Source organism: Solea senegalensis, linkage group LG7 (genome assembly GCF_019176455.1).
Source record: "Solea senegalensis isolate Sse05_10M linkage group LG7, IFAPA_SoseM_1, whole genome shotgun sequence".
Lineage (NCBI taxonomy): Eukaryota > Metazoa > Chordata > Actinopteri > Pleuronectiformes > Soleidae > Solea > Solea senegalensis.
Genome location: NC_058027.1, coordinates 19,088,743 through 19,104,116, shown reverse-complemented (window position 1 = coordinate 19,104,116; position 15,374 = coordinate 19,088,743). Strand labels below are relative to the sequence as shown.

Here is a 15,374-nt window from a genome sequence, read left to right as displayed (position 1 = left end):
GTTGTCTCAGTCCCAAAGAAAACAGAACATTTGTTCTTGTTCCCCTTTCTCTTCCTTTAAACTGAATCACATTACTTACACTTCTCCATTGTAGCCCGAGCCCCTTGTGACCCTCTGTACCGGACACACGCACACACACACACACACTCAGAAACCTCATCTGACCCATCCTAAGTTTTTGCTGAGCGGAAGTTTGACTCTGAAAGCAAAAATCTTGTGTGTTGTTCATACTTTTTTTTTCGTCAACATGAAATAAAGAAAAGAAGGTAAGACATGCATGTTTCCTGTTGTGGACAGAGTAGCAGAATTCTTTGTTAATCAGGAGTTATTGAGAGCACCTGTGTTTTCACACAGCTGAGGATAATCAACCTGGCTGGGAAGCTATATAAGCAGGTCAGCTAGTTCCTGCTCACTTTCTGAATGATTGCCTGAGCTGTTTGTGTGTGTTTAGAAAAGTGTTTGTGTCAGTGTTTTGCCTCATATGTTTTCCCTGACCTTAATGCTGTAGTGCATAGCTTGTAAATATTACTAAATGATTCATTGTATTGAAGGCACTGACAAATGAGTTCACACAGAAGTGATTTACTCAGTTTAGTATTTCACAGTTTAGCTGTGTAACAGCAAGACTGTGCTAGTGAAACTTGATCATGGAGTACTGGACTGAAAACACAAACAAGCGCACACAAAAAGTCTCAAAAGTGAATTCTCCCGCTCAAAAAACCCACAGTTGCTCAGCAGTTTGAAGAGATAAACACCCTTTGTCTGGTGTATGAACACAAACGCTCCCTTGTCAGGTCTGAAAGTGTTGGTTGAGAGTTTTGTTGTTTTGTTTTTTGTTTTTCGTAAACCGTTCACATATCATACGATCCCTATTAGAATTCAAATATATGACATACACCGGTGTAGAACAGTCATTATCTCTTTAGCATGCGCAGGTTGTCCAAATTACAGGAGGAAGAAATTGGGATCACACCAGTAGACTAATCGCCTCTCCACTGGCTTTCTGATTTTTCTGGATGTAATGAAATCTCAGCTCTCTCTGCTCTATGCCAGTGAAAATACCTCACTGATTTCAGTCGTCAGAGGAGAATTTCCCAACTGAGTCAAAAATGATAGAAAGGCAACAGCAACTCAAACGAACACTTGTTATTAGTGGTTATTAAAGTTTGAGTGGAAGTTACCTAGCTGAAGAAGAGTGAGTTTACAACCAGCGGAGAAAGCTACATTAAGAGATGCCCCATCCATGTTCAATAAATAGACTTTATGCACTTGGTTCTCTATGTTGTGAATGTACAGTATAGAAAAATCCTGCATGTTTAACCTTTCACAGACGTTTTGTTTTCTTTAAATTACAAATATTTTGTTACTTCATTTTGTACAATTCTCAAATCTGTACTTCACATTGTTATTTGTATCTCTAGCAACCTTTACTTTTACTCCCCTACATTTCCTCTAACTAGCTTTGTCACTCGTTACTACCAAATAAAATCAGAAGAAGAAGAGTTGGTAATGGTCTGTATTTATATAGAGCTTTTCTAGACTTGGTGAGCTGCTTTACTCTACAGTTTTCACCCCTTCACAAGTGTCTTGCTCAAGGACACATAGATGGACTAGCAGAGCCCGAAATTGAAACCAGACGCTTCCAGTTGAAAGACAACTCATGGCTCAATCCTTACTCTTCACTTTTACTAATAAAGCTTAAGTACATTTTATATCAGAAAATGACTTTTGATACGTAAGTACAGTGAACGTCAAATATACTTTAAGACTTTTACTTAAGTAATATGACCAAAAAAAGTGACCTCAACTTCTACCTAAGTCATTTTCTGGTAAGTTGCTTGTACTTTTACTCAAGTATCCATTTTAAATACTTTATACAAGACTGACTACAGAAGATCTCACTGGATACTACTCCACCCATGTTATTACAAGTGCTGTTTCCCTAATAATAAAGTGTGTGAATACATTTTGACTGCATAACATAGTGCACATAGTGTTCCACAGGCTAACAAACATGAGTATGTTTTAAAATTCTTCCAGGACTGTTATATGTGGGTGGACCTGGACCACTTCACACGGGAAGACGAAACTTCTGATTACAAATCCCTCCGCCGTTGCAATAACGTAGTTCCCATCAAAACACAAGGACGTGTATCGATTCCTTCACGTTATATTCTTCTATACGACAACTATACACTGTAGGGGTTCATGGAGCAGGTCAGGCTACAGTTTTAACTACTTACCATCGTTCACGTACCGATCACAGATCAACCGTGAGCGTGATGAGACATCTGCTGCTCCAGATGTGACTGAGCAGCTCCGTCCGCGAACAGCAGATTCAGGTCTGAGGCTTTTATTTTTAATGACTTTGTGTTAGGGTGTGTCTATTTACTCATATTATTATTATGAGCTTATTTAGAATTAGCGTCTAAAGACGTTTCTTCTTGTCAGGAATTTTGAAACGTATCCTAAACGGGGTAAAAAACAAAACAAAAAAGGGGAAACATTTCTCACATAATTATCAGTATTGTAAGTTAGTTCGAGGTAAACGCTTGTTGACTAACGTAAAAACGACTTTGTGCCGCTTTGCTGCATGGATAGTTTCATTTAAATACACACTTTCAAACACGTTAAACACAACGGCGCTTTACTGGCATCATATCCCATGAGTCTTAGCGAGTGGTTTTACAGCAGGGCATCATGGGAGCTGTATTTGTAGAGGAATGTTGTTGGTTTGAGCTCAGTGTTCACTGGTTTTGTTCCTTGTTTTGTGGGATTTCTGGAAACAATTGAAAAAAAAAAAACAAATAAGAAAACAATTATATTACAATCTCAAAAGCTCCAGGGGTATGTATTGTGATAGTTGCTAAAATGTCAATTAAAATGAAAGGTCAAGTCTTTTCAGTTTCCATATCAAACAAGATTATCATAATTCCAACATGTGTTTTGAGCGGGGTAGCGAATAAATACCACTTTCCAATGTGGAGAAGTTAATGCCATCCATGCTTTGGTGTGGTTAACACACAGTTGTGTAAACTGTGTTTTATTTTACCCCGTAAATAGTGTGACAACGGTCCGATCAGTCTGTAAGATGTCTGTGCAGCTTTACTCAGCGAGTCAACCTGGACCAGAGTGGACTGATGCCACTCTTCCAAGAACCACTGTCGGGGGCAACAAACCTCTACATCGTTTCATTAAAGGGCAGCCCAAGATTCTTGGTGTAAGACACACACACCCACACTCGTGAAAAGTGGACATTAAAATAGAAAAGAACTTGCGATGTCATGTTAGACTTTGTGTCTGTTTCTTTTTCAGATTGTTATTTTGATCTTGGGCACAGCTTTCATTATGATTTCCATCGCACTGTGGGGGGACAACCTGCATCTGTCTTTGTACATCATCCTCCCACCTGGCTTCCTGCAGGGATCACTGGTTGGTGGAGGTTTATTAAAATCAGTAGTTGATGTTGATGATAATTTAGTAGTGAAGCATCAACAATACCTGTATTTAAGAAGCCTGACGTAGGGCTGCTGCAATTACTCGACCTCTGCACTCACAGATGTGGAAACAGATGTCATTTCCATTAGCGATAGTACGTGGTACCTGTTTATTTTTTGAGTACCTGTTCTGGCGAGGTTCCAAGCGAGCTGAGCCGATACTATTGCGTGACATCGACTGCTGCCCACTGATTGGTCAGAGTGTCGTAACAGGAAGAGGCATGAGCCTTTCAAACCAAACATTTAGTTTAGGTTACCTGTCAATTATAGCAACATAATCTATTTGAATAAGTTCATATTTTTTCAGAATAAAAGCTCTGAAGTCAATGTGAAATGTACTGTTTCTTTTGTGAAGTCAAGCAAATAATTTATGATCAGATTTGTTAAATTATCTGCCGGACCAGAGACTGATGCTGGTGGGCCAGTTTTGACCACCAATTGCTGACCACTGGCTTATAGATAGATAACGAAGCTTTCCTCCACCTCCTCCTCCTCCTCTCACAGTTCATCGTATGCGGGATTCTGTACATTCTGACTGAGCACAATCCAACAAAGAAAACCGTAAGCTTTCCTCTCTCCTTTGTGAATGAACCGTTGAACATCATTACTCTACCTCTCCGTGTTGTATCAAGTATTACCAACATAGCTAAGTTTCAACGTGTTCATCTACATGCAGGTTACCACATCGCTGGCTCTGAGTGTTGTGACTGCGCTGGCGGCATTGTGGAGTTTACTGTTAATCCTGGCTGACTTGGGTTACAGCCACAGCGCCCACTCGTACCATTTGGAATACAATTCTACAGAGTATGAAGATACTTCACATTACGCGGTAATTATTGATTTTGTGGTGTTAGTTTTTCCACTCATCTCAAATCATGACACATATAACATTTATATCATTGATGTATCTTTTTTTTCCAATCTATCCTACTGCATTACAACCTGGTCCTTTATTGTCCCTTTGTCCAGTCCATGGAAATATTCTTGGGGATAATCCTTGCATTCTACACCATGGCTGGTGTAATTATAGTTATTGTGATGTCAACGCTGGCAACTGTTGCCCTACGTTCCACAAAGTGCCAGGTAAAACAACGTGCATTAAAAGCACGCATATATTGCTGATAAGAGATTGTTTAAATTTTTGTAACTTAACCCTTAGTGCTCACATGGCATAGAACTGTGCCGCCCATAGTAGTGATATAGAGTAGCAGTAATTGTGCAGAAGTCACAAAATGTTTCTTTTCTGAGTACTTTTTGCTCAGGTGTGTTTTTTATAGTTGTTGAATTCATCAGATGACCTAGTTTGTGCTGAAAAAAAGGATATAAGACGCTCTATATTGCACATCCTTAGAGCCTCTGTAAAACTGTACGTTTTAACATAGTAATGGAAAAAAGCAGCCAAAATGCTGTGTTCTAAGGGTTAACAGAGCAGCTCCCGGGTCAAATTTCCAGCTGACGTTAGAGTGAGCCCACGTTTGAACAGGATTAATTCTGCATGCTCAAGCCAGCCTTCAACCCTCACCTGAATGTTCTGGAAACCAAATGAACGGTTTGAGTCTCGTTGTTAAGTCGAGTGTCACAGTGCTTTTCTTTCTCACACCTTCAGGCCGTTGTCAGGATGACCACTGATCCGACTTCACCTCCGACTCAGTGATGAGCACGAGAAAATGGCTGACGTGGGAGGAGCTAAGCAGACAGAAGATTTATGACGCATTAAAAAGCAGCAAAGTATTTTTCTATGTGGATACATGATACCTTTTTTATCTTTATGGAATACATATTGTAAATGACTGTGATCTATTATTATTATTACTATACTTTTGGATTAACGGATTTAAATCTAATCTGCCTGAAGAGATCAGAAGCCTGTACTACGAATCAAGATTTGTGGTTGTTGAGATAATGTCAGGTTTAATACCAGGTTTTAGTCTGTCGCCTATTGCTTTTATGGATTCAGTTATCTCCACCCGTTACCTTTTAAAAAATTACTAGTCTGTTCTATACTGCTGATATTGTACAGCATTTCAATGTTGAACAGTGGGATAGATAAAGTTTTATTATTACAGAGCGTGTTTTTTTCAGTGAAACGCTGTCATAACACCAGAGGAAAAAAGTCAACTTCACATTTTTAGATCCACAATGACAAATCAAATCAAACATACACTACAAAATCAAACATACAACTACAAAATGTTATGTCTCATTTAGTCATATACCCACTGTAATGAATATATAACACAAAAAAAAAAAATTGCTCTTGTCTGTTTGTCTCAGATCTCTGGATTACACTCTGGAAAACAATGACATGCATAAAAAAAAGTAATTATACTTGCTCTTATTACTCTTATCAAATGAAGTGCTTATAACTGTTCAAATTATACTGAGTAAACGCAAAGTTAAAGTAGAACATTCTAGTTGCATTGTGTCACTTCCCATGAAAACGTTGTTGTTGTTGTTTTAAGTTTACGTCACGTTCTTCTCATGTTTGAAAAGGAGTGAGAAGAAGTCAATAACGTATATTTACTCCTCACCGCTTCTCCTTGAAATGTGAATTAGTTAATCAACTCGGCTTCCTGTTGACATCTTTTTTACAACACTTCATCACATAATTCATACTTATATATATATATATATATATATATATATATATATTTATATATATACACACATATGTACACTCCTGCACATATACAAACCTATACAAACGCACACAGACCAGCCATCACCACCAACCCAGAGTTAAATGGTGACAAATCAAGTACATCTTTAAAACAAACCCCTCTGTTTACGCCATGTTTTGACAACCACCTCCTCTTCTATGATGTACCGTGTGAAAGTCATGTCTTGATACCTCAATTCGAATTGGTTCATGTTTTGGATTTCATTTCACATTCATACAGTTCCACAGTTTCATTCCAAACACTTGAGATAAAAAAAAAAAAAACCTCTTCCTGGTCGTCCGAAACTAACTAAACTACTAATTTAATTTCCCTCTAGTGAACAGATATTTCTTCTGAATTAGCTGCTGTGGTTTTGTTAAAGTAAACTAAAGTAGGAACACTGTTTACATCTGTACATGCTACATGAAGGATACTTCTCTGTATCACCATTCAGTGTGTTTTTGATGTTTTTAGGAAAAACAAACAGTAATGAAAAACTGCAGCCATGCTGTAACATTACCTGCACTAAAGCAGGTCATTTTTCCTTGGCTAAGGAGCCCGTATGAGATTAAATTAGGACACCCTTATGTACTGGAATCATTTTTTAAAGAACTATTTCATGTAATATTGGTTATACTGTGAAGCCTTCTGTTTTGCATTAAACTCCATTTAAACAAAAACAAAAAACAATGTTGAATTATGGACTTTTTTTGTTATTTGCATGTATTGTCAACTTATATATATGTCCTCAAATTGAAGAGGCAGGGGGCTTGGGAAAGTCGCCGCCCTGTGGACACCGCTGGTGAACACGCATGTGTTCAGTGACACGGTACTGCCGGGAAAAGGTCATAGGGCAGCAGGGGCAGGGAAAGGGCCGCACACCGAGGTGGCTCCTCACATGTCTATTCAGAGAGCCACGCTGGCTGAAGGAGCGGTCGCACAGAAAACATTGGAAAGGGTGAAGGGGTGTTGACAGATGAGTTGATATATTCCTTGGCATGCTGGCCGAAAGGGCAGAGGGTATGCAGACAGACGAGTGAGGTGACATCGAGTCTTGTAAAGAGTCTGGCACACCGGGGTGTGAACAAACTGTTTCGGGGTCGGAAACCTTCTCCGTTAATCCGTTAAAAGTATTAAGTGTGACATCAGGACCTGGTATGATGTCTTTGTCGTATTTACTTACAGCATTTCTTTCTCTTTTTGTCTCCGCGTCCCACAGTGGAGTCTTGCCCTCAACAAAACTCTCGCTTCCAAGTTTTGCCGGAGTACGTCTATTATTTGTCTCGTCAACCTCATTCCTTTGCTCTCTGTCGTTTGTTTTCTCCCCTTCATCCGCTCTGTGTTTGTAGGACACAAGCAACTCTGCGGGTTTAGCGCTAATGTCCAACAGGAGAACCTGCTGGGTCGCCTCTGCAGCTCTATGTTGCCTGTGAGAGCTTGGACCAGAACTGTCGAAGGTCCCGTCCTGCTCTTCGTCACTGGTCTGGTCTGAATAATCAGGGTGGCTGGGTGGGTAGTGTTTGTGGTCAGAGTCTATGTGCAGTAGGTGCGTGTCCTCCTGGGGTAGACAGTGATAATGAAGATGTCCAAAGTAAGACTGTCCCACTGCATCATACATGGGGTCACACATTTCACTGTCCGTCGACACTGGGAACGACGAGCACATCTCTGCGTTTTCTGACATTTTTTCAACTTCTACCGACGTATGGTTTGAGGCAAAGAGATGCCCACAGTCATTATCTACACTTGCTGACTCTGGTGTGGTGAAAACAACACAATGGTTTCTTTTGTCTCCCCGTGCTGTGTCTCTGTTGTCAGGGTGAGGGTCTCGTGTGTTTGTCTCACGTTTATACAGCTGATGGCACCAGTCTTTCTTGGGTTCACAGAGTTCAGAGTGGAGGTCTTGTTCGTCCATTTCAGGTGGACATTTGCTGGAATAGCTTTGTTCCTCATCGGCCGAACACATATCTTCATAGTGAGGGTCGCTTTCTGCCTCTGACTTCTCCACAGGAAGTGGAACGACAACTCCCCTGTGTTGTGAGAGCTTCTCTGCTGATACGCCGTGGCTGTCGGACACATCCAGAGGCTGATGTTTGGAGGGCAGATCAAACTTGAGTTCAGTTTTATGCTTTAATCTGCAGTTAAAAGGACTTTGACCATCATTCCGCTGCCCTAAATCATCTCTGCGATGTTCAGTGTGAATATTTTTGTTAGTATGGTGGATATTCTCATCCTCTTCCATAAAATAATCTGCACTGATGCTACTGCCACTTTGTTCTAGAATGTGAGGGTGATCCGTGCAAGATATGCAACTCAAATCCTGTGCTGAACATTGATCTGAACTATTCAGGTCAATATCCCAGTTTCTGTGATCCTGATGCTGTATGTGGTTTGTGTGTTTGGTAGAAATACCTGCCACAGTGCTGTCACTGCCTGTGCTTTCAGATCTTGGGACTGGGATCCTGCTGGATTTTACTGAGGCCTGTGTAAGGACTGTAGACCCTCGTGCCAGCTGGAGCGTAGCTGCCCTGCTGCTATGTCGGATGACAGGAACCGCCCCACTGCATGGATGTGGTGATGAGGATGGGAACGAGTACCTGCTGTCCTCAACTTTGCTCACTCGCTCCTCTTCTGTGCTCCTCTGCCAAGTGTGTGGTGCTACAATGCCAGATGATTGAAATAGATTCTTTTGCACCTCTTTGTCCACTTTAGACTCTCCATGCACTTTAGTGGTATGAGAGACGTTTTGAATCAACTCCCGAGGTGTCACATAATTCACTTGTCTGCAGTTGACTGTGTTTAAATTATTGGTGCAGTCCTCAGACAAACTCGAACAGTTGCTTTCATTCTTCACATCGTCTCTGCCACAGCAATTTGCACAATTTATACCTGTTTCTCTGCCTTTGACACAGGGGTCCACACTTGCCGAATGCCCCTGGACTACATGACATATTTCAAATTTGTCTGAATGACGATTAAGCTGTTTTTCCCGCGAACTTGCTGTAAAGTCATTACATGATGGAATATCAGATTTCACGTCAGAGTCATTTGCTTCTTGCCAAGCCCTGAGGGCCTCAAGTAGCTCGTCCATCTGCAGGTAGTGAGCGGCAGTGAGCAGACTGTAATAGCACTGCTGGGTACGAGTGTATGGCAACATTCCAGTATAAATGTAGTCCATAAGATGTGCCAGCACCGAACCGGACAGACAGGCTTCCTGCAGCTCCACCAGGGCTCCGCTAGAGGACAAAATAGACGCTAGCACTGGACTTGAAGCCGCAAGGACACATCTGCAGGAGCAAAGAGAAACTATGACTGTCACGCTTTGTTGTTTGTGTATATCTCACCAATACGTACATGTGTGGGGGAAACCTGGCCCTAAAAGAAATGATATCCCCATACAAATAAACAGCAACCGCAGTGACGTAATATTATGTAGTTTTCTCCCTAAATACTTTTGTGTTATACATGAATTTTACACAAAACTGTCACCAGTAAGTGGAGGTGGACGGTGGACGCTTTTTGTACCTAAAGCTAAACACAGGTTACTCACACTTTATATCAAGGGATGGATTATTATCACGTCATTCCCTCAGGTACTCTAAAAGCACCATAGGCATTTAAACACAACCACACTGATATGCACGTCTGTAGACACGCAATGTTATTTCTGACTCTGATAATTCTCCGATTCTTCCCTATCATACATAAAAAAGGATTGCAGTCATTTTTAGGGGGGGACAATTTCGTGCCGATGGTTGTCTTGCTCACCTGTGTGCTGGGTACAGTTGACCTGGGCTCAGTCTCTGTCTGACCACACAGTCACAGAACTGAGCTTGTTGTCTTTGGAGGTTCAGACTCATCAGCAGTGATGCTCTGTGGCTACTGACAACCTGGGCACAGGCTGACGACGCCTGCAGCAGACAGAGCTCAGTGGTTATTTCTGTTTAGTTTACAAACGTTTTCCTTAGATGACAAAATCAAATAGATGAATATCACCGAAAAACTACAACACAACACAACAACACACAAAGTCATCACCTTTCAATGAAGCATGGACAAATATTTGGGGGGAAAAAAGTTTGCTTTAAATGTGTATTTTCAGTTTGCATTTAGTCACCAACTACAGTGAACACAAATAAAAGCCTGAGTATTTAAAAAAAAAAGAATTATTGAATGTAAAGTCATTATATTTTTCAAAAATGTCTATTTAATCATAAAGAAATATCTTCTTACCTCCATGTTTTGATTGTAAGAGATGCAGCAAACCTTCAATATCCTGAGGTGTGCAGTGTGAACCGCCCTGTGTGAGTCTTACCGGGTCTGACTTGCAATTGAAAGGAGAGGAGAAACTCCATGGAGTGTATATAGAACCGGTCTACTATCTACGCACACCGTCTTGTTCGGAAAACAATCACACGCTTTTCATACTGGGATCAGCATGACGCCAGAGGGCAGGTGCTTATTTGGAGTCCTGGCATCTCACGTCAGAGTCTCCACTGCCTGATATGGAGGGAGACTGAGACCAGCCCACCAAGAGCCAGCAGGAGAACACAGAACCATTTCAAATAGATCGTCTCATTCAATTCACAGCATGACTCTCTCTTTTGGCGGTTGTTGTACTAAGTTTGTAACATATTCTTTGAGCTGCTGGACTGTGAATTTCTCTGTGAGATGAATAAAGTATCTATCTATCTATCTAAGCAGCTGTGGATAAGTCGCTGTCGAAGCATTGGGAACAACTGCCAACCTTGAGACTGAAAGACAGGCAGACAATAAACTCAACAATACGGGCAAAGTATTAGAGTAATGGAGAATATTGCCATGGGGCATCTGTCACGTCTGCGTTTCTGTCCATCCGACAGTCGTGGGTGCCTGATTTGAAGAGATAATCTGGCCAAATTATCCTGCAGTGTGAGGAGTTGACAGACGTGATTTTAACGTCATTGCATCAGAGTCTTCCTGATTTCAAATCGTAACTATTAAACATGTTTGACACACTAATGAGAGCGAGTTGACTGCGAAACGGATGTTATTTACTTTGGTTTATGTAACTTGTGCAAGACGCTGACTCTGAAAAGTCCTCACTTGGTTGGGCATTACTGGAGCGGCTAAGAAGAGGGCCATTCAATCCAGACCCAGACACGGGAGCTTGAATTAACCAATTTAGTTATTAGCAGTAGGTTACATTTGTTATAGAAATGTCATAACGTTAGCTTCAAGCTACCACGCCCCACGAACCAGTTCAACTAAAAAAGACACCGCCTCTGTGTCGCTTCTCATCCCTGTCTTCTCCTTCAGAGCATGCCAGTGCACAAAGGATACTCAACATTATCCTGTGGGAATGAATGCAAAAATCCATAAAGTTGGGTGATTGTACACTCTATAGAAACCCCAGCAGTATAATTATTTTATATTCAATATCTGGTGGTGGAAGTAAGTGTGAGCTCATGAACCCATTGTGGGCCACACCAGCCACTGTGCTAAAGAAGGCCCACACGTTTCTATCTGCTTCATTTCTACACAGGGCAGCGTCCATGTGATAAAAGTAAGAGCCGCCCCCCCGCAGCTGACGATTTGTTGACAACTCCATACTAAGCCATTTCTCCACCCTTCCACACCATGTGCTTGTCACGCTTCCTCCTCTCATGCTAATGTTACAGCCACCTCTCTGGCTGTCCACAGGGTACTCGTACTTTGTCCCTGGCAACTGTGCAATGGAAATACTACTGCCACACAGCAGCACATAGTTCCATTAAAAATAAGTCGAGTAGCAGTACTTATAAGTTAATAATAACCTATTGACTTTCGGTGCCAACCTTAAGTATGACAAAATATGTAAAGTTTGCAAAATATAAGTCAGTGCTAACTATATTGATAATGCCATCTTTCTCTGATTAGGTTTTATTGGTTATGATTGTTATCATATAATAATAATAATAATTTAGTTTTTAATATGCACCTCAATGAATATATTCTATAATTGAATACATATTATGTACAAGTGGATATCTTCTTATTTTACCTTTATCTTATCAACCCCAAAATTCAACAAAGCATTATATTATCAACCTGCTAAGTTGCAATAGAAGATGAGGTCACAATATTCTCTTGAGTTCACCTCTTTACTTTCCTCCTATTTACAACATTCTTCTAAAAAAATCATCATTTTGTGTCAGTCCATGAATGTCTGATGATTTTAACCAATAAAACACTCAGTACAGTTGAGTCTGAATCGTTTCCTGATCAGGAAAAGGTTATTCTATCATTTGACCTCTATGGCCGTCACTATTTGTTCGACCTGGAGAGTGAGGGAAGGGTGAGAGGGTTACTGCTGCATGGTATGGTGACTTTTGACCACTAAAATCTAATCAGATCATTTTTGAGTACAAGTGAACCTTTGCACCAATTCTAAAGAAATATCTTGAAAGAGACACTACATAAGAATGGGATGCGCAGACAGAGGGACGGCTAACCTGGAAACAGTGTTTCCATTCGCTGGGCATGTGGTGACACAGCTCACGTACTGTAGTGGTTGCATGCAAAGAGGAGAGGGTCTCCCTTGGCACACACTCAGACACGCACACACAGCTGCGGCCTGTGGAAACATATCACAATCTGGGACAGTCCTCATATAACAGCTAAAAGTCGAGGGCCAAGTTTAAAATAATGACCACTATGTCGATCCCCGTTTAATAATCTTGTTGGTTGAACTGCGTATCGCATAACCGCATGTATTTCCCACGACTTGTGGGGGACTTTGGTGACGAGCCATAATATTTTTTTGAAGTTCAGCATTTGTGCCAGACATAATAAACTTCCCTTAGGGCACTGCTGGTACATTGCATTCGCAAAGACATCGCACACTTGAGGTCAGTGATCTTGATCTTTGACGAACAAGAGTATAATCTGTGCATATTTGAAGACACGGTCTTCATGAGATATGGATTTGGTACAGACAGACTGTCATCCATCCATCCAGCCATCCATCTCTGTTTATTCAAAGTCAGGTCACAGTGGCTAGTGAACCAGACATTCCTCTATCTAGCAACGCTTTCCGGCTTCTGAGGCATTCCCACAGGTCAGATAGGATATAGAATCCCTCCAGTGGGTTCTGGGTCTGCCAGTTTAAAGGCACCTGGGGGACATCCTGGCTCCAAGAAGCAGCGACTTTACTCTTCAACTTATGGCCCAGTTAAGACCTGGTATTAACATCCATCCTGAGTCTCCAAGCAGACAGGGCTAAGTACAGATGTGAATACACTCATGCGCTCATTGCATTTTCAGATTCCATCACAAAAACCATATTCAAAGGTGGTCTCGCTGGGATGAATGTGCCCACATTCTTTCAAGTGTATGAACACAAACTGTCCCCCAGGACACAGTGGACACACCTGCACAGTAGCACTTTAAAGACATTATTTTGTCCAACTCACAGACATGACACCTGTGTGTATTCACCGTAGACCATATGTAGAAATTGATGTAGTATTCTGGGTACGTTAGTTTTGTATACACAATTCAGTTTCAAATATCTTTTTTTTTTAAACTCTACTTTTTGTTTCTATTTCAGTTAATGAAAAAGTTTTCTTCGATTTTAGTTTTCGTAATTGTGTTAGTTTTCGTTAACTACAGTATAATGACCTTGGTCTGAACAGGGCCTGTCTCTCAGGATGACGACAGACATTTCAGCGTCTTGTATCCTCTCGATCTCACTCTGTCATTTCCTAAAGCTCATGAGCACAGATGAGAGCGGTGACTATATAAGCGGTGAGCTGTGATTATATAATATACATATTGTTATATTGCAAATATAATAGCAAATATCTGCATGGCACATGACAAAATAAGGCCAAATTTTGAATCATCATCATTATATCTGGCTTTATTGAGTGAACCGCTGACAGATTATGAAATACCCAAACGTTTTCATTAAGAACTGAAATTGTAAATCACTGAAACAGAGACTTGTGGTTATATTTACGTACAGTAAAGGTTATATCCATTTTTTTTTCTATTATAGCTATTGAAGCCAAGATTCTTTGGCTGGCACATACTGTACACATCAAAGGGCCGTGTCGTGTCATGCCTGCAGTATGCAGCTGCAGGCATGACACGACACAACTGGTGTCCCAGTGGTGGATCTTCAGTTGTTCAGTGCTGCCATAGCTCACGTTCTGTACTTCCTTTGAGCACGTATCTTTTTTCACATGCAAACGGCCGTTTCCAAAAAACGCCACGACGGGGTGTCCCTCAATGCCAGTCTTGTGAACAAGATATCACAAAAGAGTGCCTTAAAATAATCAGCTGGACCAGTTACCATCTCGACTGGAAAACATGAATATGTGATCAAAACAGTTAGAAAATCACAGGGGGGATATTTTTATTTAGCTTTTTAGCCAATATTCTCGGGACACCCTGGTGATAAACTGATTTTCTCATTTTTTTATTAGGTCTCAATAAGGTCACACTGTTATGAAGTATTAGGTAGATGAGAGATAGGTCTTATATATATTGGTGTTGTATATACTGTCATTTTTACTGCACATGTGATAGTCTTTATTTCTGAAAAGCCCTGCCAGGGACAGGCTTCTATGTGCAATACATATACAGATGCATTTTATGTCCACTATGTCTCATTGTCCCTGATAAATAATGATTAATTGAATTGAAAACCATTTCATGGACTCCTGTATAGGCAAACACAGGTGTGTGATTATTTCCACATGCTTGTTCTTTGTGTGCTTTTATTTTTATTTAACTGTTCAGTTTTATTTAAACTTGTTCTTCTTTCCTCCAGCCCTCTTGGCACATGTCCATTGCTTGCTTTCCCACTTTTGTTTTCCCCCAGCTCTATATTTTGTTTGTAATTACTGTACAGCACTTTGTACTTTGTTACTGTGTGCTATATAACAGCTTATAAGCATATTATAACATTTATTTATGGACACAAAAACTAGAATACATACCCGTGCAGGAACACAGACACAAACCAGTCACCAGTTGACTGCGTGCCGTCCACCTCAGCAACACATGCAATGCAAGTAGTAAAACTCCTCCTGTTTACATTTTGTTCCAACTTCCATTTTTACACACTTCACATCATCTTCGTCCCATCATCTGTGTGTTTTGCCCACACACCCACAACACTGTAGTCCTGATATTTGGCAGCTGCTATACTTAGCTCTCTGGCATGGCACTCCACACTCTGATCCCTGCA

At 40.8% G+C, this 15,374-nt stretch overlaps 1 protein-coding gene across 4 annotated transcripts; it reads left to right on the top strand.

Annotated features, from left to right (window-relative positions):
- Positions 1 to 106: 106 nt before the first annotated feature.
- si:ch1073-291c23.2 (uncharacterized protein LOC799862 homolog) lies at positions 107 to 6,803 on the top strand. 4 transcript variants are annotated; one of them, XM_044031022.1, is made up of 7 exons: positions 107 to 266; positions 3,064 to 3,220; positions 3,316 to 3,432; positions 4,002 to 4,058; positions 4,174 to 4,326; positions 4,467 to 4,580; positions 5,104 to 6,803. In XM_044031022.1, exons 2-7 carry the CDS (start codon positions 3,092 to 3,094, stop codon positions 5,149 to 5,151), a joined length of 618 nt encoding a protein of 205 aa, XP_043886957.1. In that variant the 5' UTR covers positions 107 to 266; positions 3,064 to 3,091; the 3' UTR covers positions 5,152 to 6,803. The 4 variants fall into 4 exon arrangements, with proteins under 4 accessions (XP_043886957.1, XP_043886958.1, XP_043886955.1 ...); XM_044031023.1 differs by lacking the exon at positions 107 to 266 and adding an exon at positions 274 to 393; XM_044031020.1 differs by lacking the exon at positions 107 to 266 and adding an exon at positions 1,493 to 2,342.
- The last annotated feature ends 8,571 nt before the right edge of the window (positions 6,804 to 15,374 follow it).

Bases quoted from the DNA above. Each gene is read 5' to 3' on its own strand.
- si:ch1073-291c23.2 (XM_044031022.1), top strand. From the start codon at position 3,092: ATGTCTGTGCAGCTTTACTCAGCGAGTCAACCTGGACCAGAGTGGACT. The intron at 3,221-3,315 runs GTAAGACACACA...TTTCTTTTTCAG, and splicing joins GGCAGCCCAAGATTCTTGGT to ATTGTTATTTTGATCTTGGG. The intron at 4,327-4,466 runs GTAATTATTGAT...CCCTTTGTCCAG, and splicing joins AAGATACTTCACATTACGCG to TCCATGGAAATATTCTTGGG.